This window comes from Phaethon aethereus (assembly GCF_964289735.1).
Source record: "Phaethon aethereus genome assembly, chromosome: 3".
NCBI lineage: Eukaryota > Metazoa > Chordata > Aves > Phaethontiformes > Phaethontidae > Phaethon > Phaethon aethereus.
In genome coordinates, this window is record NC_138576.1 from 103,627,480 (window position 1) to 103,653,512 (window position 26,033).

General features: G+C 42.1%; 1 protein-coding gene across 1 annotated transcript in view; it reads left to right on the forward strand.

Moving 5' to 3' along the window:
- Positions 1-858: 858 nt before the first annotated feature.
- Positions 859-26,033, forward strand: part of HHAT (hedgehog acyltransferase) — a gene marked incomplete at both ends in the record, with an annotated part of 161,920 nt that continues 136,745 nt past the window's right edge. Inside the window, 7 exons of the mRNA XM_081997736.1 lie at positions 859-952; positions 2,318-2,385; positions 4,640-4,753; positions 5,359-5,553; positions 6,851-7,063; positions 11,229-11,400; positions 22,695-22,845. Coding sequence (XP_081853862.1) covers positions 859-952; positions 2,318-2,385; positions 4,640-4,753; positions 5,359-5,553; positions 6,851-7,063; positions 11,229-11,400; positions 22,695-22,845 — 1,007 coding nt within the window. The remainder of the gene's footprint in view (positions 953-2,317; positions 2,386-4,639; positions 4,754-5,358; positions 5,554-6,850; positions 7,064-11,228; positions 11,401-22,694; positions 22,846-26,033) is intronic.

Genomic DNA, 26,033 nt, shown 5'->3' on the forward strand with positions numbered 1-26,033 from the left:
CTGGCTTTCAAAGACCAGGAAACAGGAATTCTAATATGCGAAGAAGGCCTTAAGGTGGTCGGGGGGGCTGAAACCATATTTTCTGCGAGGAACTTAACGTTCCAGCAAGACCACACCCACGGAAAGCCTGCCCAAGCCCCCTCTTCGTCGGGCAGCCGGTGGGACCGGGCGGGGCCGGCGCAAACCGCGGGGTCGCTCCGCCGCGGCGGGAGGGCTGCGGCGCCACCTGGCGGCCGAGAGAGGGCGTGCAGGGGCGGGCAGCTCCGCCTCGCTCCCGCCCTCCCTCCGCGGCGGGTGGCCGCCGCTCATACGGGGGCGGGCGCGGCAGCGGCCGGCTTGTCTGGGGAGCGGTGGGGGTGTCTTGGCCCGGAGCTGCCCCTCGCTGGGGTCCCGACTGCCCGCTGCGGGGCTGGAGCCTCGGCTTGACCGGCTTGGGGCCTCCGCTGCCGTTCCCGGCGGCGGAGCTCCCCTCAGGTAAGGGTGGTGCGGACCTCCCTTCCCTCCATTTCCCTCAGTCCCGGCTCGGCGAGAGCAGCCGGGGTCTGGCTCTGGCCCTGCTCCGACGGCCCCGGGCCGTGCCGAGCCCTCGGGCCCGGGGCCTCCGTAGACGTCGCGGCCGGGCAGCGCTTGCCTCCCCTCCCGGCAGCTGCTGGCGGAGCCCGCCCCGCCGCAGGGCCCCGGCAGTGCGGGGGCCTGAAGTGCGCTCAGTGGCCGCTGTCTGGCCCGCCTCGGTCCCGCGCGCTGTGGGTGTCCCGGTGCTTGGCGTCCGCCTGTCTTCCGCGGGGAAGCCTCTCCCGTCCTGTCTTTCCCCGCAGGGACGTGGCCGGCGGAGCCTACGGGGGAGCAGCGCCCAGGCCGATGCTGCTGCCGGCCTGGGAAATGCGTCTCTACGGGCTCCTTGCCGTGGGCTCTCACCTCTACGCTTTCTACGAAGCGCACCAAGTGTCCCAAAGTAAGTCTGCGATGCGGATGTGCTCGCTCTTGCAGTGCTTTCCCACCTGTGGCTGGTGAGGCTGCTTGGCTTGAGTTGACCTCTCCGCGTTGGTTTTTACTTTGTTCTTCTGCAAGGGGTACCTGTGCTTTTCCTGACTGCAAACCAGCCCTGTGTGAGGAAGCAGTAGCCATGTGTCAGCTGGGCACAGAGGTTTGTCCCAAGGCTTTTCTGTTTCAGGTGCTGGGAAGGCCTTTGGCCATCAGGGAACTAATAAGGGAGGCCACTGAAGCTTAGTTGCTCAAATAGAGAATGCTCAAGGAAGTTGGGTCAGAATTGGGGTTTTTCCTAGCTAGCCTTGAACCCTCTTACCTGCAGGCCCTTGGAGGTGGGTGGTTCAGAAGCAGCTGTGCCTCCTGATGGTACTCGTTGGGGATTGAACCTGAGGCTGCCCTAGGGCAGGTGGGTGCTCCCCTGCCTGGAGATCTGGCTCCTGTGCTGGGTTGTGGGCCTGGAGCAATGGCTGGGTTGTCTGTGCAGCTGTGGGGTCAGTTTGTTTCCAAACACCTGCCTGCGCTTTGTAGCTGATAGAGTAGCTTGGTTGTGGTTCAGTGGGGCTGTGTGGTGGAGAGTAGGGGTGGGTTTTAAATAATTTAAATACAATTTGGAGTTGAAAAGAACCTGTGCTCTGGCACACTGGCATTTTAAGGGAAATTAAAGTAGTATTATCTAATAAAAGTATAGCTAGTTGGAGAGGCTCATTAGGGAAATGTGTATTGCATCTTGTTAAGCTTTAATCACAAGCTGCTCTACATTAATGACCCTGGCTGGCTCTCAAAAGTGCTTAAGGGAAGGACAGGAGTGCCAGAAAGGCACTTGCAGGGTGGTGAGGGAAGTGCTCAGTAAATGGGTACAGGGCTGTGCACCCACATGTGCAGCATGCCTTCTGCGGAGGCAGCAAAATGCTGCATGGGAACAAGCTCTGGAGGTGGCTTTTCTGAGCGGCTTTGTACTGGTCACTGTTAGGTCTGTGTGTCCTTTCTTCTCTGGTGGGAGACACCAGGCAGCCCTGAAAGAGTGGAAAGAAGGATTAGTGGAGGTCGTGTGTGATAAAAGGTTGGTTGCCATCTGCTACTGCCTCTGTGGCAAGGGGGAATTGAAGCGTAGGTTCTGGGCAATTCAGTGGCTTTGTCTTTGCTGTGGGGCAGAGCCCTGCCCTGGTCAGGCAACTCACCAGGAGAGCAGTGACATGCCTTTCCCTGGCTCAGTGTCCCCATCAGCAGAGGCAATATGGGATTGTGTTGCTCTTGAGCAGCAGAGGCCACATCCCTGACTCTCTCTACTCTAGCTGCTGTGTCATTAGCAAAAGTTTGCTCTTCTTTGCAGGGTATGAAGCTGCAATGGACAGAAGGTTTGGGCTGGAACCAGGGACTCTCTTTTGGGGCCTCAAAAAGGTAGGATGGCTGACTGGTATCAGCATCTTTTATTTTGTGGCAATAATGTTAACATCATGTCTCAATGCTCCTTGTTCACCCAAGCTTCTGATTTAGCTTCAGAGGTTTGTAGTAACTTTGCAGATTTGGATATTCATAGTTAATTTTAATCTCTTTTTTTTTAATGAGGAGGAAAGACTTGCCAGGTGTGTCTAGATCCAAGAATCATAACCAAAGTTTTGTTTCTCTATTTGACCCCTGGTCTAAGCACTTTTCCTTCGTTACATCACTTAATAGCCTTCTGTTATACTGCTTGGCTTTAAAATCTATGATCACCCTTGACATTTCCTGCAGCCTTTTTCCCCTTTTTCCTGTCACTGGGTAGTTTGGATAATGCTTAACGTCAGTGAACCTGCTTTTCCCTCTCTGTTGGCCTGTAGTCTACCATAGAGGAAGACAGATTTTTGAGGCATAAGGGCTTAAAGAAACATGGTTGGTCTTAAAAAAACTGATAAGAAAACTAGCACTGCTCTATCCAAAACCAAAAAACAACCAGGCCCTCCCCTCACCTTGCCTGCTTTTGACCTCACAGCCTTTTGAAAAAGTGCAACTGATATTGAGGATAGAATTGTAGAATCATAGAATTGTTCAGGTTGGAAAAGACCTTTAAGATCATCAAGTACAACCGCAAACCTAGCACTGCAAAGTCCACCACTAAACCCTGTCCCGAAGACCACATCTACACGTCTTTTAAATACCTCCGGGGATGGTGACTCCACCACTTCCCCGGGCAGCGTGTTCCAATGCTTGACAACCCTTTCGGTGAAGAAATTTTTCCTAGTATCCAATCCAAACCTCCCTTGCTGCAACTTGGGGCCATTTCCTCTTGTCCTATCACTCGTTACTTGGGAGAAGATACCGACACCACCTTGCTACAACCTCCTTTCAGGTAGCTGTAGAGAGCAATAAGGTCTCCCCTCAGCCTCCTTTTGTCCAGGCTGAACAACCTCAGTTCCCTCAGCTGCTCCTCATAAGACTTGTGCTCTAGACCTTTCACCAGCTTCATTGCCCTTCTTTGGACACGCTCAAGCACCTCAACGTCCTTCTTGTAGTGAGGGGCCCAAAACTGAACACAGTGTTTGAGGTGCGGCCTCACCACTGCTGAGTACAGGGGGACGATCACTTCCTTACTCCTGCTGGCCACACTATTTCTGATACAGGCCAGGATGCTGTTGGCCTTCTTGGCCACCTGGGCACACTGCTGGCTCATATTCAGCTGACTGTTGACCAACACTCCCGGGTCCTTTTCCACCAGGCAGCTTTCCAGCCACTCTTCCCCAAGCCTGTAGCATTGCATGGGGTGGTTGTGACCCAAGTGCAGGACCTCAGCACTCGGCACTCAGCCGTGTTGAAACTTGTACGGTTGCCTTTGGCCCATGGACTTAATCTGATCCTACCTAGGCTTTGTTGAAACTTCTTTTCCAGCAAGGTGCCTTTTCACCTAAGCTCTTGGTTTTCCAAGACAGGGTTGCTCTCCGAATCCCTCAGGAGAGGTGAGGGGCAGGTGCAGGGAAGGCAGTGCTTTGCTTCTCTGTTGCCTGTCTTAAAAGCTCTTTCTTACAAGGTTGAAAGAAGTTGAAAAAAATAAAAATTCCTGACTAAACTTTGCATGAGTTAAGTATAGTCCAAAATGGTTTTGTTTTTTCCTTTCGGGGTGGGGGGGGGGGGGAACCCACCTGAACTAAAATTAAAAGGATCAGGGCAAGCAGAGGTGTGAATTTATTGGGTTTGAAGAGATGATCAGGAACAGACTAATTTGGTGTTTTCTGAGAACCTTCCCGACAGGGAACCAAAGCAAGGATGTGTTGGACTGGGAAGCCCTGAGGAGTGGTAGTCACCAGCCTTGTTCCCCATGTCCTGGGGAGGAGGTGTGGGTGGGCGCCTCCCTGCCTACTTTGTGGTTAGAAAACTTCCATGACGTTTGTAGGGAATGGCAGTGATCGCTGCTTGGTCAGGCTCAGTGCTAGCATGGGATTTAGGAGTCACGACACTAAAACACTTTTTCTGAATGTCACATCATTGGAAGTCAAAATGGAGCTGTCAGAGCTCACTGCTGTTAGTGATCAGACTGCATTGCTGAAACAAGATGTTCCCCAGATGTTGAGTTCTGTGGTGTTGGGTAACAGACCTGGTGTGTTAGACACGTTTGCTTGTCCTGTAAGAGCATGGTTTTATGGCCAAATACACATACTGACTAGTTCCCTCAATGCCCCAGGACCCCATGGACTTTGAGTGGAGCTACTGGATTGAATGGGGAAGGGAACGTATACTGTGGCTTCTGGCTGGTCACCTGCTGGTATCACAAGTGTCTAGGCTCTTGGTGGAGAAGGTATGTATGGATTTTCCTCACAGCAGGGCGTTTCTGTGGGTTTCAGTTTATTCTGGGCATGGGAAACTTGGTACTGAGGCTACTGAATGCGGGAAATCCCATTCTGTGGGGTGAGTTGTGTGAGTGGGTGTGTAACAATGCACAGGTGAGAGTGAGTAGGTAGGTTGCCTTATGTCTGTGTTTGGAGACTTCAGCCTCCCACCCTTGAAAGCATGTGCTTTGTTGTGAACCATTAAGCAGTGTCATTTGACCTGTGCACAAAAGAAGGGGGTAGTTATTCTGTTCCAAGACTGTGAAGTGATGTCTGCTTGGGTTTTGGCATGATTGTTGGAAATGATTGGCATGTGGTGTCACACCTACTAGTTTGGGGAAGGAAAAAGAGGAAGTTATGTTTCCCCCAGATCGGAGAGGCTCTGGCTTTCACACATGCTGCTAGAGAAACCCCTTCCCTTCCATTTTTATGGTTACAGTTGTGTTTCTCTGTATTGTTTCATATGTGTTCTAACCTTGTTGACTGTGTTTGTTTCTACAATAGACCCTGTGTAGGACGGTTTTTCTTTAGACATAATCAAGCTAAAAATTGTTCATTTTTCTTTTTCTAACAGTATAAACCATGGTGCTTGATGGTTTATGGAATGGCTGCCTGCTGGTTGTTACTGGGAATCAAGGGCTTTGCTGTCATTTTGTTACATGCAACTGTTTCGTTTGCTGTGGCTCAGTTTCAGCTGTCACTCCTGACATGGTTGTGCTCCCTTACCCTACTATCCACTTTACGCATACCAGCTGTGGAAGAAGCCAAGGTAATGTGAGAAGGACTAATTAAGCATCAAATTAATTATAGTGATGTTTGTCCTTTATGGTGGAGTGCTACCCCTTTGCTTGATGTAAGCAGAGGTTGGCTTGAAAAATCTTAGGCAGTAGTGCTGCAGTGACTCGTGCTGGAGCTTCTCCAGTTAGAAAAGTGGTATATCTCAATCATGCTGGCTGGTGCATTGAGATGGAAGTATGTGCCTTAATGTGTAAGTGGTATTATGTAGAGATGGAGTATGATAATACTTTACCTAGTGTTCTAGTAAACACATTTCTTGTTCTTTGGAGCTGAAGTCATGCCAATTTAAGGTGCTGGGTTTTGGATTCGTATCCAGGAGTTGCTTAGTCAAGCTTGACTGTACTTTATTGGTGACTGCAGGCTTCTGCATGGGAAGGGAGACTGTTTCTCCAATACTTTGATTTGTACCAGACAAGTTGCACAACTGGTTGGTGCAAGCTCAGTTTTGCTCTTTCTGTAATGGCTTTTAGTGGACAGTACAGCTTTTAGAGAAACTGCTGCTCAGTTGTGAAGAAATGTCCTTGTTGCATTTACTTGGACTAAGTGGAAAAACTGGACACATGTTATAAGGCTTGTTGTTCTGATGTTTGGGGCAGGGCAGAGGGGAAATGAGTAGGTAGGGTCTTTTCATGTGGTGTAGACAGATTTGTGTCTTGCTAAGAGGAGGAAAGGGCCCACTGCAATACAAATGTTACCAGCCAAACTGTCTGCTGATGTTTCCAAGTTTTTTCTGATTACATGTTTTTGTTGTTGGAAACAGGTGTGACAGGGAATGTCAAAAACTCGATAAAGGCTCAATAACATCTTTCGAGTCCTGGGCTTTCTTAAGAATGACTGATTCTCTTCAGATCTGAACTGCAGCCTTGGTTTCAGCTCTAGCAATCCCTTGTCTATCATTAGGGTTGCCAGCTGGTTTGGATATTGTATTAGTGGACCAAACCTGAAGGAGATAATTGTATTCCTGTACAAAAAACTTTCCTGCTGTCATAGTTCTTCACAACCTAATATGTTTCTGAAATCAAGCTATTGTCTCTCTGCGCTGGTTGCAATAGCTCCAGAGGCCCTTTCTCCATCAACAGCCAGTGCTGCTTGTTCATGCATTAAGGAGTGCTCTTCACTTTAGATGCTCCTTCTAGCTGCTGTTTGCTTTAGTTGCTTCCCCTGCTGCTGGTGACCCTGAAAGTTAGGATCTGAGTGGACATTGCTGTCCTGTCATATAGAAAACACAGCATTGCACCATTGTGATCTGTCTTTGTTTTGTCTTTCAGAGAAAGTGGTACGACACAGAAAACGAGTATTATCTGCTGCTCTTCACTGTGTCTGTCCGCTGTCTCTTCTGCACTAGCTTCAGCCTGGAGTACTGCTGGCATGGGCCTGCCCAGAAGTCATCCCACTCATTCTTGTGGATGCTGGCATATGTGTTTTATTATCCCACATTCCACAATGGACCCCTGATGAATTTTGATGAATTCAGTAAACAGGTAACAGTGTTTTTAAGGTGTCGCAGTTATAGATTTTCAGTGCATCTGCACCTCAGGTGAATTGGGTGGAGAACTATTGAAGTGGATGATGATCCCTTTTCAGCTGCCAAATCTAGACACAGACCCTGGACTTTGAGGAATAGATTAAAGCATGATAGGTTGATATTTTTTTTTTTTGTTTCACTCATCCTGAGAGATTTTAATACCAATCGCGAGAAAATGTTAGGTAGACAATTTCATCCAGTTTTCCTTGAGATACTCTTTTCATGGTGTGTTTCATAATGTAGTTTACAAGTAAGCCTGAGTTTCTACTTATTTTCTAGTTACCTACTTGACAAAAATTGATACTGATGAGACTTTCAAACAGAAGGTGTTCCTAATGTTAGTCTGTATCTATCATCCTTTTCTCTGTAAGTGTTGAAGTATGCTGCATGTAGTTAGAAACCAGTCTTGGGTATTCATGCTTGTATGCCAGCTGTGGTATAATACTGAACTCGCATAAGGCTGGTAACAAACATTGAGAATATGTTTAGTCAAAATAAGTCTTTATATCTAGTGCTTGGGTGGAGAGAGTTTGATTAGACTCCAATGTTGGAGAAGGTGGAAAGAAAGCAAAATAGTTTTTGAAGGCTGGATGATTAATCTTTCTCTGTCGGACTCTGATCTCTCTTTCCTTCTGAAAGAAATATTTTTCCCTAAATGAGGCACTTTGAAGAAAAAAATCCAACAAAACAAACCACCACACCTACAGAAAAGGGGTTTTCATTCATGCATATTTTTACTTCAGTAAAAGCATCTATAACTGATTCCATAATATTTTTCCTCCTTACTAGTGATTTGAAGGATTTCAGTTTTTACTTAGTACTCAGAGATGAAGAATTGTTTGGGTGTTTAAATCTGTCTTCCACATAACTTTGAAAATATTAAATAATGTTCTAGGAATATGAAGACTGGACAATTTTGAGCATAGCGTTGGAAATTTGACAATGTCCTTGATATCAAATTTAAGACAAACCTTCCCCACCAGGTGGTTCTACTTTACAGGATGTTTTGTTTGACATCCCATTCATTCCTTCAGCCAGGGAGCTGATGACACACATTGCTACATTTGGAGGGTGTTTACAATTTTAGCACATAATTTTTGTTTTCCTTTCCTCTATCAGGCTGAATAATGTCACATTTTCAGCAAGAGCTGGCTGTTAACTCTGAAACAGATTTCAGTCATAGAAAGCTGATGGTTCGTAGTGGGAATTCCTGAAGACCCCAGTTTCCCTCATGTTGGTGTGAAAGCAGCTGGTGGTTTATTTGGAACACTTTTCTTCAGACTTCAGCAAGCTGAGCAGCTTCTTTAGTATGAAAGACCTACTATCTTACTGCACTTCTTTTTCTAGTGCCTTGCAGGCTGCTTTTCAAGCCTGCTTCCCCTGTCATGTTAGAAACCCCCAGATTTCCATGCTTTATTGCTTTCCTTATTTTCTTGCACACTTGAGTAAGAAGTGAAATCATCACCTGTGATGTCTATAGCTAACATCATTGGGGTAAAGTGGATGAGTGGACATTTCAAACCGTAAAACTGCTGTTTCATTTTATGTATAGAAGCCTAGGCGTTGCTTGCTTCTGTTTATATTTGAAAATTTTTGGTTGAAGCCACAGGAAATAGACTGGTCTTTATGAAAGCTCTTTATAAAGCTGAGATTCTGGTGGACCCCTCAGTGACAAGTCCTATGCTCATTTGTCTTCAGTAGCTTTGGAAGATGCAAGGCTGAATGTTGTTATCCTGGGATGGATGTTGTAGGAAAAATCCACATAGACTTGCATAGAAACAGAGGTAATTTAATTTTTTACTGTTTATTGTTTTGTAGCTCCTGAAGTGTGTTAAATTCCACCTATGTTCTTGTACCCCTAGCAGAGGGAGAGGGTTTTCTCTTTTGGTGGCTTGTGGTTTGTTTTTTTTTTTTTTCCCCCACGGAATGTTTCAGAAGACCTATGAGACTCCAAGTTGAGAGCAGCTTGGGGGTAGGTGGTTGTTGCGGATAGCCCCAGCCAGCAACTAAGAACCATGCAGTTGCTTGCTTGCCCTCCCCCTCCACCCCCGGTGGGATAGGGGAGAGAATCAGAAAAAAAAACTTGTGGGTTGAAATAAAAACAGTTTAATAGGACAGCAAAGGAAGAGGAAACAACAATGATGATGACAATATTACTGATAAAGGAATATACAAAACCAAGTGATGCACAATGCAATAATTGCTCACCACCCAGTGATCAATAGCCCGACCCCAAGCAGTGATTCCCGACTGCTGGCCAACTCCAGTTTATGTACTGAGCATGATGCTACACGGTGGGGAATATCCCTTGGCCAGTCTGAGTCAGCTGTCCTGGCTGTGCTCCCTCCCAGTATCCCATGCACCTCCCTGCTGGCAGAGCGTGGGAGGCTGAAAAGTCCTTGAATGAGTGTAAGCACTACAACTACTGAGCAACAACTAAAAACATCAGTGTGTTATCAACACTGCTGTCATACCAAATCCAAAACACAGCACTAAATCAGCCATCAGGAAGAAACTAAATCTATCCCAGCTGAGACCAGGACAGTGGTAGGAAAAATTGAGAGTGTGTGTGTGTCTTGCATTGAAACTGGACTCATCTGATATGGCTCAGCAAAGACCACCTGTGTTGGTGTGAGGAGAAGGAAGATGAGAAAGGGATGCCTGTATTTGCAGTATGTTCTCATTTAAATGTGCACAGACCTGTTTGGTTTAAGCTGTAAAGAACATGGAACAAACCGAACAACCTTAATGTGTTTCTTGTTGGTGTTTGCTGAAGTGCGTTGTCAGAGCTCTTACCTGAGCAGAGGATATTGCCCTGGTGGGTGAGGTTGGAGAAAGGTTTTCAAGTTTGCAGTACCCAGCAGTTGATTCAAAGCACACAATACAAAGAGTGTGTTTATTGCTGCTAGTAGAAAAGCCCAGCTGCAGAACCCCTTAACTGAAGCTGAGACTGACATGAGGGCTTCTGCTGAGCACACTGGAAAGCAGAAGTCCTGGAGGTGGAGACAGAGGAACTGCTGTATGGCCCGAAGAATGCAATACCAATGCTGGCAATTGGCATCCATTGCCAGGCAAAAATAAGAGACTGTAGCACTTCATCACTGGCCTTGTTGAATTTCTGGGTTGAAGCAGGGCATAGCAGTTCTAGTCATGGGTTTGAAGGCCTGTTGTGTAAATCCCTGTGATTAAATGGTAGTCTCCAAGCTTTCATGTAGCTGGTACAAATGAACCTTCAAAATGAGTGTTCCGCTTCATTTGAAAGCGAGCAGATCTAACTGTATGTTAGCTGTACTGTGTGCTTGCAATTACGAGGGGGTTTTGTCTGTACAGATGGGTTGGTTGCTTATCTTGTGCATTTTTGGTGGCCAGTTAGAGACTGGAGAAGGAGTGATAGATGTAGAAAACATGACTAAATTTTTAGGCAATCCTATGTTTCTGTTATTTGATCATATTCTCTCTTACTGTGGAAAGAAGGTAAAATAATAGTATACCAATGTGTTTACTATAGTTAGCACTATAGGAGTTTGGGGCATCCTGAGAAGCCTGTCAACTGCCAACCTTGTCTTACCTGGTATTTAACTTGCACTTAACTGCCATTTGCTCAGCATGTCATTTAGGTCTTGCTGACCTTGGCAATGCTACAGGAGAAAAATGAAGAACTGACCTCAAATAATCAATCCCATGCAGCTGGACGTATTTTAAGAGCAAGCAGTGATTGTTTCTGTATTTGGAAGGGCTGCTGCTTGGAAAACCTTCTCCTTCATAGCTGCTTTTTTTTTCTTAATTTTTTTTATTATCTCTAGAGGTTGATCAAGTTACAGGAATTAAAGTCTCATGTCTGGATTCTGTTCAGATTAACAGCACTTGGCCTTCTCTACCCCAGTTTGGCGCAGTGTATGTTCACATTTGGCCTCGTGTTGATTTCTACTGCTTACTAAGATTGGGAATGGACAGAGCTATTTCCCTCAAGAGTATGTCAGGAATTTCCAAACGGTGTAGTCCAATGGTCCCCTTAGAAATAGTAATGAATAGCAAATTAAATATAAAAAAATTCTCAGGAAGAGTATTTGAGTAAAACAGTCAGTTATGTGCCATATAACCTCTTTGGATTTCTTCTTTAGATGAGGAGACAAGAAGCCTTCTGTTTCAAGACCAACCTCAGCATCTTAATCATGGGCATAATTCGTATTTTCTTTTGGTGGTGCCTGGCTGAGCTGATGATTCACCTCATGTATATCCATGCTCTCTATAGCAGTGCTCCACCTTTGGAATCTGCATCATATTGGGCTTTGGGTGAGTATAGAAACAATAGCAGAAATCTTCCTGCTCCCCCCACTTCAAGAACCCCAGTCTACTTCTCTTTCATGTCCATCTATAGGTACTTATGAATAGTACGTTATGGCCAGTCACTGTCAGTAAGGTGGTTTACAGTCTCTTAATAGAACATGTAGATCCTCTAAGAAGTGTACAATAGAACTTAACTGAGTTGCTTCCTAAATTAAAAACATATTCTGAGTTTTTTTCCCATCCAAAGTGTGTGTCTAAACTTTGGTCTAAATTGGCTTCCCCCTGCAAAGTCATAGAAGTGGACACTTAAAAAAAAGTTTCTTTAGTATAGGGATGGAGGAGGGGGGATGCTAAGAATTAAAATGTTTATTGGTACCCTTCTGTGTTTTGATGTTTCTAGTTTGTATTCATGTTGAAAGGGAAAATGACAGCAGTCATAAAAAGAGCAGAGGGAAGAAATTGCAAACAAGATGGCCTGGAAGGAGCAGTCAGTGCCTCTCAGTTCTGTTTTCCTGCTCGACCTCCCCTTCTTCTGCCCTCTCCCAGCTCCCTGGTATTTCGTTAAAAGGCCTAGCTGTGAGGAGAAGATGAGTGCTGATGAATCTAGTATAAACTGGCAAGAACTTTGGCTGCTGGTATGTGGGTAGATGTAAGCTAACCTGTAAGCCACTGGCATATGTGGTTGGTTTGATTTTTCCACTGTCTGACGTATGTTGCCAGCTAGGAGGAACAAAAGCAGAGAAACTTCAGGCCTTAAAATTGGGTTCTGAAAAAGCCTTAGTGATTGCTGAATTGAAGAAGATGCTTCTTATTGTACCGATAACTAACAGGAATCAATGCACTGGTATGGTCCTGTCAAGCATTCATTGAAGATCATGTATGATGAGCGGTGCGAGTGGTGGAGGACACTTGTCTATTGGACTCTCGTCAGTAGAGGGCAATGCGTGTGCTCTGTCTCTTTATGTATATATGTATGTGTGTATGTATATACACTTAATATATGTTTCAATATATAACTTTTGTATACAAAAAAGAGCAAGAGCAGATGGAGAGCAGAAAGTGGGAAGTTTGCCTCCATGCTTCATTCTACTCAATCCACTTTTTAAACAGTGACTTTGAGCTTTTGTCTTCTGTTCTAAATGTCACTTCACTGATGAATTAAATCTGTTAGCTCCTGGTTTTGTCTGTATGTCTGACAAAAAGCTTTGCTGTGTTACTGAGCATGCGGAACCTGGTAAGTGCTGGCCACTGGATAAGACAGGCAAGGCTATGGAATTAGGGACGAAATATTCCAGCTTTGGTGTTACTGGCAGATTCCTCTTCCCTTCAAGACTACCAATGTTGATTTTAAAAAAGAGGAGGGGAAAAGTTACTTTCCAGACAATAGCTAAGTAGGTTGTATATGTATTTGATGAAATCAAGTGTTATATCGTAAGAATTAAAATGCATTTTGAACAGATTATTAGGAAAGACTAACATGCCTCAAAGCAACAGGTGGTGAAAGTCAGTGTTAAAGGAGTTGGGATTGTAAAGCTGCCTGATTAAACTATGATCATTTGAATTGAAACAAGGCCTTGTGGAGACCCTGCTTTTAGGAGAGGTATATTCAAAGTGTTAACCCTACCCTCATTGAGCTCTTTCTTTGTAGTAATGAAAGCAGGTGTTTAAATATACTACAAATGAGATTGAGGCAGAATTTGTCACTTAAAATGTTTTCAGTGCAAGTTTTATCACCATGATTATCCAGGTCTCCTTAAACTCAAACCAGTGACAGGCCACTGTTGTGACTTGCTTTAGAGAGCCACTGATATATGAGTAAGGGTACTGGTAATATTTTTCTATTGATCCTTATGGATCTTAACCATGCTTCTACAGCAGTTCTTGTACAGAGCTAAACACTCCTCTCTGTTATTTTGCATACTTCATTATTAAAACCAACGACATCAGATAACAGTCTTGAGACCAGCTTTTTGTTGACTAAGGGGGATTAACCACATGGTGTATTAGCTGTTCTTCACTGCTGGGTATGTTTTTTTGTTCCTTTTCTGTTTCCCATTTAACTACAGCAGCTTCAAAGCAGCATGGAGCATCTAATTACATCATGGTCTTGGCTTGTATCAGAAATAGTGTGGCCAGCAGGACTAGGGGAGTGATTGTCCCCCTGTATTCAGCACTGGTGAGGGCACACCTCGAATACTGTGTTCAGTTTTGGGCCCCTCACTACAAGAAAGACATTGAGGTGCTGGAGTGTGTCCAGAGAAGGGCAACAAAGCTGGTGAGGGGTCTGGAGCACAAGTGTCACGAAGAGCGGCCAAGGGAACTGGGGTTGTTCACTCTGGGGAAGAGGAGGCTGAGGGGAGACCTTATCGCTCTCTACAATGACCTGAAAGGGGGTTGTGGTGGGGTGGTGTCAGTCTCTTCTTCCAAGTAACAAGTGATAGTACAAGAGGGAAACAGCCTCAAGTTGCACCAAGGGAGGTTTTGATTGGATATTAGGAAAAATGTCTTCACGGAAAGGGTTGTCAAGCCTTGGAACAGACTGCCCAGGGAAATGGTGGAGTCACCATCCCTGGACGTATTTAAAAGACGTGTAGATGTGGTGCTTCAGGACATGGTTTAGTGGTGGACTTAGCAGTGCTAGGTTAATGGTTGGATTTGATGATCTTTAAGGTCTTTTCCAACCTAAATGATTCTATGATTATGCCTTGCTGCCACAATAGCCTAGTAAACCTAGGGGGAAGACTGTGAGGATGTTTGCAGTCAGCTCTAATTAGGGAGATTATAACTGTTCCCCCATTTTGCTTCTGGGATATCTTTGAACAACAGGCAATAAATGCCAGCAGTGCTGTTAAAGACAACAGTGCTATGAGATTTTGCTCTTGGTGTCTTAAGGGCAGTGATGATGGTCAGTATACACCTCAAAAGTGTGAACCTAGCATAGTTTTCTGCATCACTTTGTGTGGTGTGTCTGTGAGACTGCAAAGAAATTAAAACAAACAAACAAAAAAACCAAACACCCAAACCAAAACAAACCCTGACTTGCAATACTGGTTTAAAAATGTTAGTGTACAACATCTATTAATGTACATGGCCATAAACTACAAGGCAGAAATGGTAAAGTTACCTGAAGTAACATTATACCTGTGTGCATTCAGATATAAACTTATGAAAAAATAGTACCTGAAAGAATGTGTTACCCAGCAGCAAGAGAATTGTTTTCTCTTGTGTGGAAGGAATTTGGCAAATGACTTTCTAGAAGCAGCAATATACAAAATGGTGCATGTATGGGTCTGATGCCTGTGTGTTTAACTGTAACAAAGGTGCAAGCTGTCTTTGATATTACTGTTTGTGTGCTGCTGTTAGTACATTTTGTGAATTGTATGGTTGTGTTTTAAACTTTTAAAATTTTTAAACTTTTGTCCTTTTGCCACTAAACCAAAGATCCTCCTAGGTCAAATGTTGAGGTGGTTCTTTTCTCCATGCCCTTTACAAGCCAGTACCTGCATTACTGTAGCAACACTCCTGCTTATAGGTTATGTTACTTCATTCCTTCCAACTCATTTGCAAATGCCTAGTTCTGTGTATTCCCCTACTCTTCTCAATGCGAGTGTGTCAAAGTCAGCACAACTTTCTCCCCTTCTAGAGGAAGCCACCTTCTGTCCCACATAACCCAGCTGACCTGTGTGTTTCTTGTGACACATATTACCATAGTGTCTTAAAGGCTCAGAGGGCATTGTAGCCTTGCTTCACTCTTTGCTTTTTGAATATCCCCCAGTCTCTTTATTGGCTATGTCACCTGGGTAGATGAAGCCTGTCTCTTGAATAAACAATGATGTGGCATGTACTTTCCTGAATTATTGTTGTGCTGTAATTGAAGTATCTGTGCAATCTCTTTAATTGCAGTTATGTGCAGGTAATAATTGTAACTGGAAGGTTTCAGGGTCATTAACTGGGTGATAAGTGTTGGGAATTGTGAGCAGAAGTCTAAAGACTGTGTACGTGGTGTTCAGGAAAGGTAGAACCTTCAATTCTCTCTCGGTTCCCTATTTTCCTGGATTACTCCTCTCCCTACATTTCCAAACTTGTGCCTGGCATCTGCCAGGAAAGGCAGCTTATGTTCCTGCCTTGTGGATCAATGAGCTATGGAAGTACTTGGCTACGTGCTCTGAGAGACAGCAGGTTGCATCCTCTGTGCATCAGTCCTTTAATGAGTAGGAAATTAAGCGTCTTGTTGCACTATGGGCCCTGGATTTTGGGGAGGGTTAAATGCAAAATGGTTGGAGTCCTAGCTGGAGAGTCCTCTGGAGAAGAGCAGCTTTCTTAAAGCTATTCTTCACATTATTTAAAATAACTTCTCTACTAGAAGAGAAAACGGACATTCGTTCCTTAAGCTCTTCAGCTAGACAGTACAAAATCTACTGTTTAATTCAGTTTTTTCCCTGTTGAAGACTCCTAGCTGGTTTTCTCTCCATGATATGAGAAAACTGGTTGCATCCACATCTTCCATGGACTAAATATGATAGAAAAATATTATGTATTTGTTTTCAGATACATAACACCTTGTTCAGTACTACAATCCCCACATGCCACATAGATGTCAGAATTTCTTCTACCACATATTCCTCCTCACATTTAAATTGTTTCCTTTAGCATTCTGCAGATGCTTCTCTAAACTTGCGTGCTTATATCACAGCAAGCTGTGGCACTGGAGAACAAATGCCATGTGCATTAACAACAATCTGCATCATATGGGTCTGAAAAATGTGTCATTTCATGCTGAGTACACAGTTGTATTTGGTTTCTTCGGTGACCTGTGTTTGGTAGGAAGAATAACCTTCACGTCAGTCTCTGGTATGTAGGAAGATGAGGTGGTGAGAGCTAGCTGTGTGTAGAGGTGCTTTTAGATGTCCAAATATTAACTCTTTTGGGTAACTTTAGGTATAAATGATTTCCAGTGATGACCCATAGCTCCAGCCCCCACAGGGGCTTTGACCTTCTCTGTAGGCCAGTGAGCATCTTGTCCCTTGCTTGGATGTTGGGAAAGGCATTCGGCTGTACCCTCTGGATAATGTGAGACCGAGAACACAAAATCCATGTGAAATCTTGCACTTGTTCCTTCAGTGACTCTTCTACTGGCCTATGTATTCCTTCAATGCAATGGGCTCCAGTGGCACCCCACTCTCCCAGCAGGAGATGTTACTGTTGTCCAGGACTCACCAGGCATGATGAGCACCTGACGGTGCGGCATTAAGAGTTGCTCATGGGCTGGGCTTCGCTGATTCTGAAAATGCAGAGGTCAAAAAACACTGCGTATATCTTCCTTGTGAGGCTCCACATTTAGCCTGGTGATTCAGCACCATTTACTCATCTTTGCTAACCTGAACAGAGCTTAATGTCAGCCTCACAAAGTATAAGGAATTATGAAAGCCAGAATTCTGCATGAAAATGTATTGTCTAATACAATTGTTGCACTTGATTAATCCAGGGTATTAATAGATACTGTAACTGTGAAAATATATTTGATGAGGAATCTATATAGGTGTCTGATGTAGACACACATCCAAGATGTATGCACGTATGATGCAATGTAGTGAGTGTTCTGTGGCTTTAATGTATTGGTCTTAACTGTATGCCATTTGTTTGCTCTAGTGAAGCATGCACAAGTTGGTGTCAATTAGCTATCATTGTTTTAATTATTAACTAGGCTCTGGTACTCCAGAAGGGTATTTATTTTCATGAGCAGCATATAAGTCAATCTAGAATGATATGATCTGTTCAAAGGTAGAGCCATCTGGTTTAATCTGTAATTGGTGATTTCATGTTTTGATTTGTTAAAATAAGAGATATTACATAAGTTCCTCTTTGAAAGCAAGACCTGCAGAGTAGTCCATGTAAGTTGGATGTGCTGGTTTTGATGTGTTGCAGTTCTTTTTCTAATAAACCCATAGATAGGACATTGATTTACAAATTAATTTTAAGCGGCACACAGTGTTTTGCTATTGAAATTAAGGTGTCTGTGCATCTACCTAAATGGTAATGAAATACTAACAGTAGTCTGAGAATTTTTTTTTCCATCCTGCAAGATAAAGATAATCCGATAAAATATTTGGCATCTTGATGTCTGTTTTGAAAACTGGAAATACAAACATGGATCAGAAGGCTTAGTAAGATTTTATTCTCTAACACACTAGTTAGCTGCTTTATAGAAAGAAGTGGTGGTGGTAAGCTAAATTTTTTATGAGCTTTCCTGCAGACTAAGCTGCCAGATAGTATTATCAATTAACCTACTTTTATGACTACTTTTTTAGTTGTTATAACGGTTTCATTAGAGAGTTCTTTCCTGCAAGTATTTGAACAATATAATGAACTTAATGCCTACTGTAGATGTTTTTGGAGTATTCAAGGTAGGTGGCTTTAAGGCATATATGTCTTTGAAAAAACTTTGAAAAAAAGTAACCTGGAAGATCTATCTATGCCTTGACCAAGAGTCCCTTGGCATCTCTGTTTAGTCTTGTTTAAGTAACTTCACTTTGGGATCTTTATGTCCATACAACTTTGTCTAAAAAGCACTTTGCCTCTAGGGCAAACATTGTGATATGTACTTTCCTACCACTGTTCCATATGTTTTAGGATTCTTGTTTGTGTGCTACTGGAGGGCTGGGATATGAAGGTGGGCTGCATGAGTCCCTGTAGTGCTTTTTTCTTTCTTTGTTCCTTTTGGTTTTTGTGAGCCAGCAGCTCACCAAAGCACTGCCAAGCAGCAATGAAAAACACTGCTGAGCAATATGAGCCTAATTAATTGCATTGTTTTCTGTTCAAGTAATGACATTAGGGTGCGTCACGTTTCTTGCACAATGCTCTTTTTCAATGGCTAGAGACAGGAGTAAGAGAATTGAGCCATCACTTTCGTGTTAATTTGGGTGAGTGTAGCAGGTAGGAGTGGGCAGTGAGCCCTGACTGGGGGACAGAACAGCACAGCACGATATACGTGGGATTGCTGGCAAGGGCTGCAGAGCTCTCCTTACCTGGCAGCTTGAGCCGTGTTGACTTGGTGCTGTGGTGTTCAGATGTTCGTATGAAAGCTTTCCTGCAGCATGAGGTGTAGCATCCTGCTGTGGTCAATACCAAACTAGGAAGGTCATGGTAGACCCAGTCTTGGGGCTCATGTCAGGGAGGAGTGTCCTGCTGTGAAGGAAAGGCTGTGGTCCAGTGTGTAATGTTTGTCAATAATCATGCTCTTACTGATTGATTAATGAAGCTGGAAACTCCTGATGCATCTTATGATTGTTGGTGTTGCTGCTGAGATACATCTGTAGCCTATCTGCTCCAGTGCAGAGCCATGTTCTTTCATGGAGATTTTAATTTGAAGGAATCCCTGCATATTTTTTTTTCTGTAGGAGAGGACATGTAAAAAATAAGAGAAAGGGTAAATTAACCCCAAAAGCCTGGTATTTTGAACTTGATATGGCCCGAAATTCTGAGCTGTTTTAAATGTCTGTTTCCTATTAGACTTGTGCTGTGTGTCAGTAATGCTTTTGAAATATGACTGCATATTTATCTTTGATACGTTTTTCTAGTTGAATCTGTCCTGGTACTTGACAGAAACAAGCATCTACAATCACTAATGCCATAGGGTCGATGTAGCTGCGAAAAGGGTAAATTTGTGCTGTTGTTGCTCCTAATAAAATTGCCTGCTAAGTTACAATTCTTGACCATGAGTGTCGGTGATGGTTTATGGACAGAAACATGCCAAATGTGGTTTCTAATACCTGGATTGAAGTATTTTGTCGCTTACTTATGTAAATGTTCTGTTTGATAACTTTGTCAAAAAATATCAGGCAGAGTTTTGAGAATAAGAAAACTAAAAAGAAAAAGTAAAATTCTGTGAATATACTGAATTCTAATTTGTTGTAGTTTAACCCAGCATGTAGCTAAAACAGCCACACAGCTGTTCACTCATTCTCCCCACCCCCAGCGAGATGGGGAGAGAATTTAAAAAAAAAATAAAACTCGTGGGTTGAGATAGAGACAGTTTAATAGGGCAGGAAAAAAAAATTATAATAATGGTAAAAGACTATAAAAAACAAGTGCTGTACAGCACAGTTGCTCACCACCTGCTGACCAATGCCCAGTTAGTTCTTCGTGGCATCTCCCCAGCCAACTCCCCCAGTTTATATACTGAGCATGATGTTGTATGGTATGGAATATCCCTTTGGCCAGTTTGGGTCAGCTGTCCTGGCTGTGCCCCCTCCCAGCTTCCCGTGCACCTCCTGACTTATTGCTGGAAGGCCAGAGCATGGGAAGTGAAGTCCTTAACTGCATAGCAACACCTGAAAACATCAGTATGTTATCAACATTATTTTCATCCCAAATCCAAAACAGGGCACTATACCAGCCACCAGGAAGAAAATTAACTCTATCCCAGCCAAAACCAGGACAGAATTATGCTTGAAAAAAAGTTCTGTGAAACTTAGGAAATGCAGTTTTGCAGTAAATTTAAGGATGGTAAATATTTGAAGGTGTCTAAATGCATTTTTAAAGCATAGGAAAACTTAGAATGTTTTAAGGATTGCAAGATAAATTGGAAAAAAAATCAATCTCTATAAAAGTCAATTAATTTAATGTGGGACTTCAAACAACTTGACTGTTGAAGTGCATGTGTTTAAGATTGTATGGGTACTTTTTTGATTTAAAAAAAAACTTTAACATGTTTCATTTTTTTTTAAAAAAATTAACCTTGACTCCAAATCCTTTGAATTAACTTACTCTGGGGAAAAGATAGCATTTTTTCAGTACTTTTTCCCTTAGGTGTGTTTTTAATATAGACTTGATATAGCTTGTTTCTAATTAAAGTTAATGCTGGTGTGCCAGTCTTTTTAAGCTTTAAATCAAATACTAGAGAACAAATTATGTGATATTGTTAATGAATTTGAGAAATTCAGCATTGATCTTAAATTTCTTTTTTTAATGTTTTTAAATCGGGTGAAGCAGTGTACTTCTGGCTGCTTGGTGCTATAATGGAGCAAATGCAAAGCAGCTGGAATGTCTCAGGTATGCAAGATGGTTTAAAGCCTTTACCTGCTGCCAGTGCAGCCCAGCTCTTGTGGGGCCAGAACCCTCACACAGCTGGGATGAGTTGAAGACCAATGAGAACTTAATGTACATTATTTTGATAGGGACCTTCACATTGCTGGTATCGTGAGCCTTAGAATTGCCACATGCGGTTAGCTAGTGTGTGCCAGGTGGTGACTGGTGATGTGATGTCTACGTTTATTTAAGATATCAGTGCTCTTGAGCTGCCTGCTAGTTAACACACACCTGAGTTGTCAATAATATTATTAGAGGTGGTGAAAATGTTTGTTCTTTCCCCCCTGAAATTTGTGTATTGTAACTTAGTATCTGAGAACTCAGAATCTTTCATCATTGTATTTAAAATAAGATATATTGGTTTTTGGGTCTCAAGAGAGTGGTAGTCTGTGTCTCTGAATCTGTGTTTCTGTCATGCATAACAAAAGGAATTTGAATTTTACCAATGGACAGGCAGCTGTGATCTTCATAATTGGTTTGTGTGGGTGTCAGCATTCAGTTCTCCAATGAAATTTGTCAGAAAAGAAACGAAAAACTGAATGAGATGGGAATTAAAGGAGAAAGTTGGCTGTATAGATGACTTAGCAGTAATCTAATGTGTAGCTAATTGGCTAGTATCCAAATTGTGCTTCTGATTTGTTTGTTTTCCACTGGTGAAGAATGTTATTGAATATTAGATGACTTGTCCCTGAAGGAACATACCATAAGCTTTATGTTTAGGTATTTTGTTGTAATATCAATTTTTATCTTGTATGACACAACTGTTTCTTATATCATGATACTAAAACTAAAAATGTTGGCTTGTAGCAGCAAAATGCTGTCCACGTGTAGGCCAGCAGGAGTTTTACAATTTACGTTATTAGTGCCAGAATTTCACCCTAGGTTTTTATATATTAGATGAATTTTTAATGTTTAACTTCTGGTTGTCGTCCATAGTATACCCATTAGTCAGCAGAATGCAAATGGAGTGCTTTGCCAAAAAAATCCAAATGATTTAGATATTCATGGACTTGTGCTGCTGGAGTCAGAGTGAGAACTTTGTCTCCAAGCAAAGTGCTGGAAGGTTTTAAAATTATATTAAATATCTAAAGTACTCCAGTCAAATCACAATATTAGTGAGGGAAAGCAAAACACTAGAAAGGAAGGAGATGTAACAATTGCATTTTATAACTTTTTTTACTCTTCCAAATTATAATTGTACTTTCCCTCCTTTGGGATTAGATTTTACTTTTGTCAACTGTCAGTCAGATGGCAAAGTTTGCCCAAGTCAATGGTACTTTTAGGAGTGAACTCTCACCAGTTTCTGTGAAGGTGTTGGCCTCTGCTTTTTACTGATATTTTTTTTTTCTTATGATTATTGGCCAAATACCATTTTATTCAGCAGAATACATTTAGAATTATTAATATGAATAATCTTGCTTTATAATGCATTCTAAAATTGTTACTTGTGTGAGTAATAACCCTGAGAATAGCCAGTATAATTTTTGTCTCATGTTGTGCAAGATGCTGCATTGTTTGCCGTACCGTGGGGTTAAGCTGTGAGCAAACACACAGCCAAAATTTCTCTGTTGGAATCGGGCAGCTAAAGCACCTTAAGGAGGCCTTTTTCCTGTGGGTTTAAAAACTGAAATATGCCTTAAGCATTATGCCACTAACTTCTGGTCTTCTATGCCTCTGCTGCATCAGGGGAGATCTTGTGGGGGTGTTTTGGGGGACACAAACAATCTGACAATACATGGGATGTTTGTGGAGCTCTCAGGATAAACTGCAAAGGTAACCATTGTTTATACGTGTCCTGGAGGAACAAGTGAAGGGTGGTTGGCTGGGGTTTTTTTGCAAAGGTAAAATTTATTGTGGTAGATGTTCATTGCTTATATATCACTATGTTCTGTTTTTTTAGCTCAACATGAGTCAGTAATTGTTTTCCATAGCAGTCAATACCCATGGTCCAAAGTTTTTTGAAAAAAAGATGCTTACTTATGCCTTCATACTGGAACAATGGTACTATTTCATGTGTGTGTGTGCCTAAAGTCATAATTGCATGTGCTTGTGTCCTTAAGTTGTTGCAAAAGTAAGTATTGTATATCCCATCAACCGACGATGCTTGCTTTAGTTCTTTGAATAATGGCTGTTTGGAAGTAATCGGTATTAACATGTTTTAAAAGTATTTCAGAATTTGTTTAAAGTATGATTGATTTTTTTTTTTTTTTTAGGTGGCCTGGCTTTAGCTCAAGTCCTGTTTTTTTATGTGAAATACCTGGTTCTGTATGGTGTTCCTGCCCTCCTCCTTCAAATGGATGGACTGAAACCTCCTGCTCTGCCCTGCTGTGTGAGCCTGATGCACAGTTTCACTAAAATGTGGAGGTTAGTCATTATTGCTTTTCAGACAGTTTATTACTGATATATGGCATCAGTGTATAAGAACATGCATGTGTGTGTTCATGGTCACATACATGTTTGTTTTCATGTCTTCATGCTTTTTCTTTCAGGCCCATGATTTATTTCAAAATGAACTTCAACTTGATGGTTACTTTTTTCACACTGCAGAGGGTAGGGGCAAGCATCCCTTTCAGCATTTTCATCCTCTTAATTACTAGAATTAGACTCAGCCTCCTGAGCTTCACTGACATAGCAATTATTTTTTCCAGATATCTATTAAATGGTTAATTTTTCATTTTTGTCTAAAACCCACATTCCAGATAGATATTCTTCCAGAGAAGGAAAAGAAATGCTTGATTAATCACCCTATGAGGAAAGCTGTAGTTATAACATTTTAATATGTAGAGTCATGCAGTAAAGAAAGTCTTCAACACATTAAAAATACTATGAAAAATGGTAATGTTTATAATGTAGGCTGAATTTCTGGATCCCCTTTTGCTTTTAAAGAGTTTCTGCACAATATTTTGCAAAGAAAGTATAAGCTTTGAATCTTATGGTTGCTTTAAATCAGTGTTCACTGAAGTATTTTTCCTGAAAACTTTCTCCCAGGTGGATTGTGCTTCCTGTTTAGCCTGTGTGTAACAGTGGATTCACTTGACTTCTCCCCTCCCTCGTTTTCCTCTGCCCTATCTCTAGTTCCTCCAGTCTGTGCGGGTGCTGTGCCCCAGACTTCTAGATAAATTGTCTAAAATGATTTAGACTTGTCAGCTTTTTAGTGCAGAGACTTCTCTTGTGTTCTGTTAGTGCAGAGCCTAGTACAGTGGTGCATAGCCTGTTTGGTCTCTGACTGCTTTGCAGCATGAATAAAGCTTTTTCATTTTAGTCATTAAAAAAAGTAGGCCTGCTATTATCAGAGCTTTGTTGGATGAGATTTTAATTTTGTTTTCAGCTTGAAGCTAGTTGTAACAAGAAGGCTTTGTAGTTTATAATAGTTGGCAACTGTAGATATGCAGTATTCAAAGAAATGCAGCAGAAAGAGTGCAGAAAACAGATGAACCGTTAAAAATCATTTGAGCTACTAGCAAATGCCTTGGTTTAAATTATCTTTCAGAGTTTGAACTGAACTTACGACCTACAGAGTTAATATAGAAAACTGTATTTTTTTACCAGGCACTCTCCTGAGAACAGCATCTCTTGGTTTGCTGGCAAGCAGTTGGAAACGGCAGCATTTTTTTTCCTCCTCTCCCAGTTATTATTCCAGGGAATCTGTGTATTGCTCTGGAAGTGCCAAATGAAACTGAAATTCAGCGCAAATACTAATGACACTGCTGTGTCAAGTAGTTGTAAGACTATAAAAAGGTACTCTGCGCCTGCAAAAATGTGTGGTATATCACAGTAAAAACATGGGGTATTCTTTAAAAAATATTCGTAATGCTTACCAGAAAATTGAAATGAGTATCTAAGCAGAAAGTTTAATTATTTTTTTATGGAAGGAAAAAATGTCAACTGCTGATATTTACCATTTGCCCAAGTATTTAATTCATACATGTATCAAACATTCACTGCCAGAAATAATAAAATTATTTCATAGATGGGATATGTTTGTTTGCCTTGAAGGTTGAAAACATCAGTTCATGTACAGCTGACTTGATTTCTTGCTCTCAAAGCCATGGGGATAGTAGAATTTCCTATGTCTGCTAGTGAATTATGGGTCATTCTTAATTATCTAAGAAATCTCACATAGCTTGCCCTCTGAATCCCTGAATTATGATGCTCTTATGCCTTTACAGTTAAACTCTTCAATCACTACTACCCAGAGGCTTTTCAGGGTTTTCTATGTGTTTTGGTATGCTATATAGGAATGTCAGTGTTAGAAGTGGGAATAGCCTTTGTTTCTAAACTGTATGACTTGAACAGGACAGGAACTGTGGAAATGATGGGTTTAGCATAAAAGCTAGTAAAAAATGGTGAAAGTAAATAGCTTGTGTTGTGAAGCCTTATGCACAGTGACACTGTGTTTCCTTAAAGTGCTAAATACTTTTTTGTAGTTTGAAAACGTGGACTTTAAACTGAATGTTCCTAACAGAACACTTCATCAGAGTCGGTCAAATTTAAATGTTAATAACAGTGCCAAGTTTTAAGCAGGTAGAGTGAGGAGATTCATACCAGACTCTATTTTCATAAAATGATAGCCCGGTAAAGCTTATTAAAGGCTCTTAAGGCCAGGCTGGGAAATGGAGTAGGGTAGAATGAGCCAGATGACATGGAGTGTACCACTGTTACCTGCTGGCTGGCATTGTGGACACTGCTTGGAAAAAAGTGCTTATTTGTGCTTGGCTCGCTGTTACCTTTCTTTCTGGCATCTGCTTTAGGGTACGCTTGCAAACAGGGTGTTATGCTGGCTAGGCTTTTTGGAAGACCCAGTATTACTATTTTTACGTCTCAAAGCTATTAGCAGTGCATATTTTGAAGGAGAAGAGGTAGCCTGAAGAGAAAGACAACATGAATGTCACAATATAGGAATGCAAATATGCTACTAAGCAGTCTTCCACCACCACCTGGTGTCCTTTGAGCATAACAACAAAGCTTTTGGTCTGATACAGCCATACCAGTGTCACTTATCAGTACATGCTGACATAATTCCCTGTGTGATACAGCAGGTGGAAGAGCGTTCAATTGCGAAGGTAAGAAAGATACCACAGTGTGTCTGAAATTTCTCTAGAGCTGAAAAGCAAAGCCGGTATTAGAAAAACGAGTCAGGTACTCTGCCTCCCTTTTTTATGGTACTAAAAAATAAACCAAATTGTGTCCATTCAAATGTAAAAATAAAAGGCTTTAATTAAAAAGGAGTTATCAACTTCATAGTAGATTCTGCCTAATTTGCATTTTATTTAATGAAGATAATATCTTGAGTCAAAAAATTAACAGTCTTGTTTACTGTATCAAGACAAATACAGGTGTTGAATGTGTTACTGTGGCTTCATTTTACCAGGATATCATTATATTGCTAAATATGCAGCTGCATAGCTAATAAATGCATGATAAACTTATTACTATTCAAAAGCTTGATTATAGCTGTGAAAAGGAGTTTCTGAGCTCCTGATTTCCAGATAGGGCAGCAGTTCAGTGACACATCAACTTGGAGTTTTTAATGCGTGCTGTATCTTAAATCA